Source organism: Nelumbo lutea, chromosome 4 (genome assembly GCF_056320005.1).
Source record: "Nelumbo lutea isolate HS-2025 chromosome 4, American lotus-T2T, whole genome shotgun sequence".
Taxonomy (NCBI): Eukaryota; Viridiplantae; Streptophyta; class Magnoliopsida; order Proteales; family Nelumbonaceae; genus Nelumbo; species Nelumbo lutea.
Window position 1 is genome coordinate 10,369,793 of NC_142687.1, and position 1,664 is coordinate 10,371,456.

General features: G+C 42.7%; 1 protein-coding gene across 1 annotated transcript; it reads left to right on the forward strand.

The window, feature by feature from the left end:
* Nucleotides 1–409: 409 nt before the first annotated feature.
* LOC148853859 (ubiquitin-ribosomal protein eS31 fusion protein) lies at nt 410–1,232 on the forward strand. The gene has a single exon (XM_088941457.1). The coding sequence runs from the start codon at nt 564–566 to the stop codon at nt 1,032–1,034; it is 471 nt and encodes a 156-aa protein (XP_088797583.1). The 5' UTR covers nt 410–563; the 3' UTR covers nt 1,035–1,232.
* The last annotated feature ends 432 nt before the right edge of the window (nt 1,233–1,664 follow it).

The window sequence follows — 1,664 nt, forward strand, 5'->3', positions numbered from 1 at the left end:
GTTTAGGAGGAATTGGGATTTACCCCTCACATAGCGCATCTTACACCTAATTACGGGAGATGTTCCCGATACCTGATGGGATGTGCCTGTGAAGTATGTGTGATGAGCCCTGTGTGAGGAGCAGATCTAAGGCTACAATTGGGCTGGGCCTTCATTATAGAGGTGTAGGCTGAATTTGACCTAATTTTGGGTTGAGTTGAAGGCTTGAAGCATCGGATAGCATGATTTTGGCCCGACCCAAATTGAGCCCAAGCCCAAACCTGGTTGTATTTGGTTAAGCATGGGTTGGGCCAAAAGAAATGGATGCTCAACGTGATATCTCAATTATGTGCGACCCGACTTATACTCATCTGAGGGTTCCCTGTCATCAGACGGCTCTGCACTACAGATGGATATAGATGACGGGGTACGCAGACGGATGACCAAGCATACGCCCAAGATCAGGAACGCGAGCCCTAACCCTAGAAAAGGCTGATATAAAGGCCAATATTCCGCCAAATCAATCTTCCAATAGTTCGTTGGTTGCTTCTCCTTCGTCAGTCCGTCTTGCTCGATCTGCAGCCATGCAGATCTTCGTAAAAACCCTAACTGGGAAAACCATAACCCTAGAGGTTGAGTCCTCAGACACCATCGACAATGTGAAGGCGAAGATCCAGGACAAAGAGGGCATCCCTCCCGATCAGCAACGCCTTATCTTCGCGGGAAAGCAGCTTGAGGACGGCCGAACCCTGGCCGATTACAATATCCAGAAAGAATCGACGCTTCATCTGGTTCTTCGTCTCAGAGGAGGAGCGAAGAAGCGAAAGAAGAAGACCTATACCAAGCCCAAGAAGATCAAGCACAAGAAGAAGAAGGTCAAGCTTGCTCTCTTGCAGTTCTACAAGGTTGACGACTCCGGGAAGGTTCAGAGGCTGAGGAAGGAGTGTCCGAATCAGGAGTGCGGAGCTGGGACATTCATGGCCAACCATTTTGATCGCCATTACTGTGGAAAGTGTGGCTTGACCTACGTTTATCAGAAGGCCGGAGGGGATTAATTTTGTTCGTGGTAGGACTGTGGATCCTTTAGCCTATTTTATGAAATTATGCCTTTTTTTTTTACGTTGGAATTTTGGTTATTAGAGAAGAGTACATTCTAGAATTTTGCTTAGCATTGCTGTTTTGATAGATCTCTGACATCTGATGATGAATTTGAATGGTTTAATCGCAAAATTTTAGACATTTATATGGGCTTATATTTTGATCCTGATAAGTTGGGAGAAATCGTTATTTTCCTGTTTTTTGCTGATAAAATATTTGCACGGTTATCATTCTTCTATTTTTTTTGAATACTGGAATAGGTTGTGTGGATATTGATAAATATAAATTCTTAATGATAACATTGATCTAGCAAGAGTTTGCCCAAAATTCCAAGTGCTTGAGATGTGGATTTTTTGGACATTAATTTCAATTAAAACCGTTGCAATATGAAACCATTTTAAGATTCCAAGAATTAAGTTTGCCTCTGAAAACCAAAGAGTGAATCATATGCTAACAAGTCCGTCTTAATATGTCTTGGTCATTCATCAGAGGGTTCTGCTAGTAAAAAACACGGGCTGTAATCTCTGACTTGACAACAAGAGTTCACGTTACCAATGAAAAAATAGTCATCATCACAATCGAAGAAG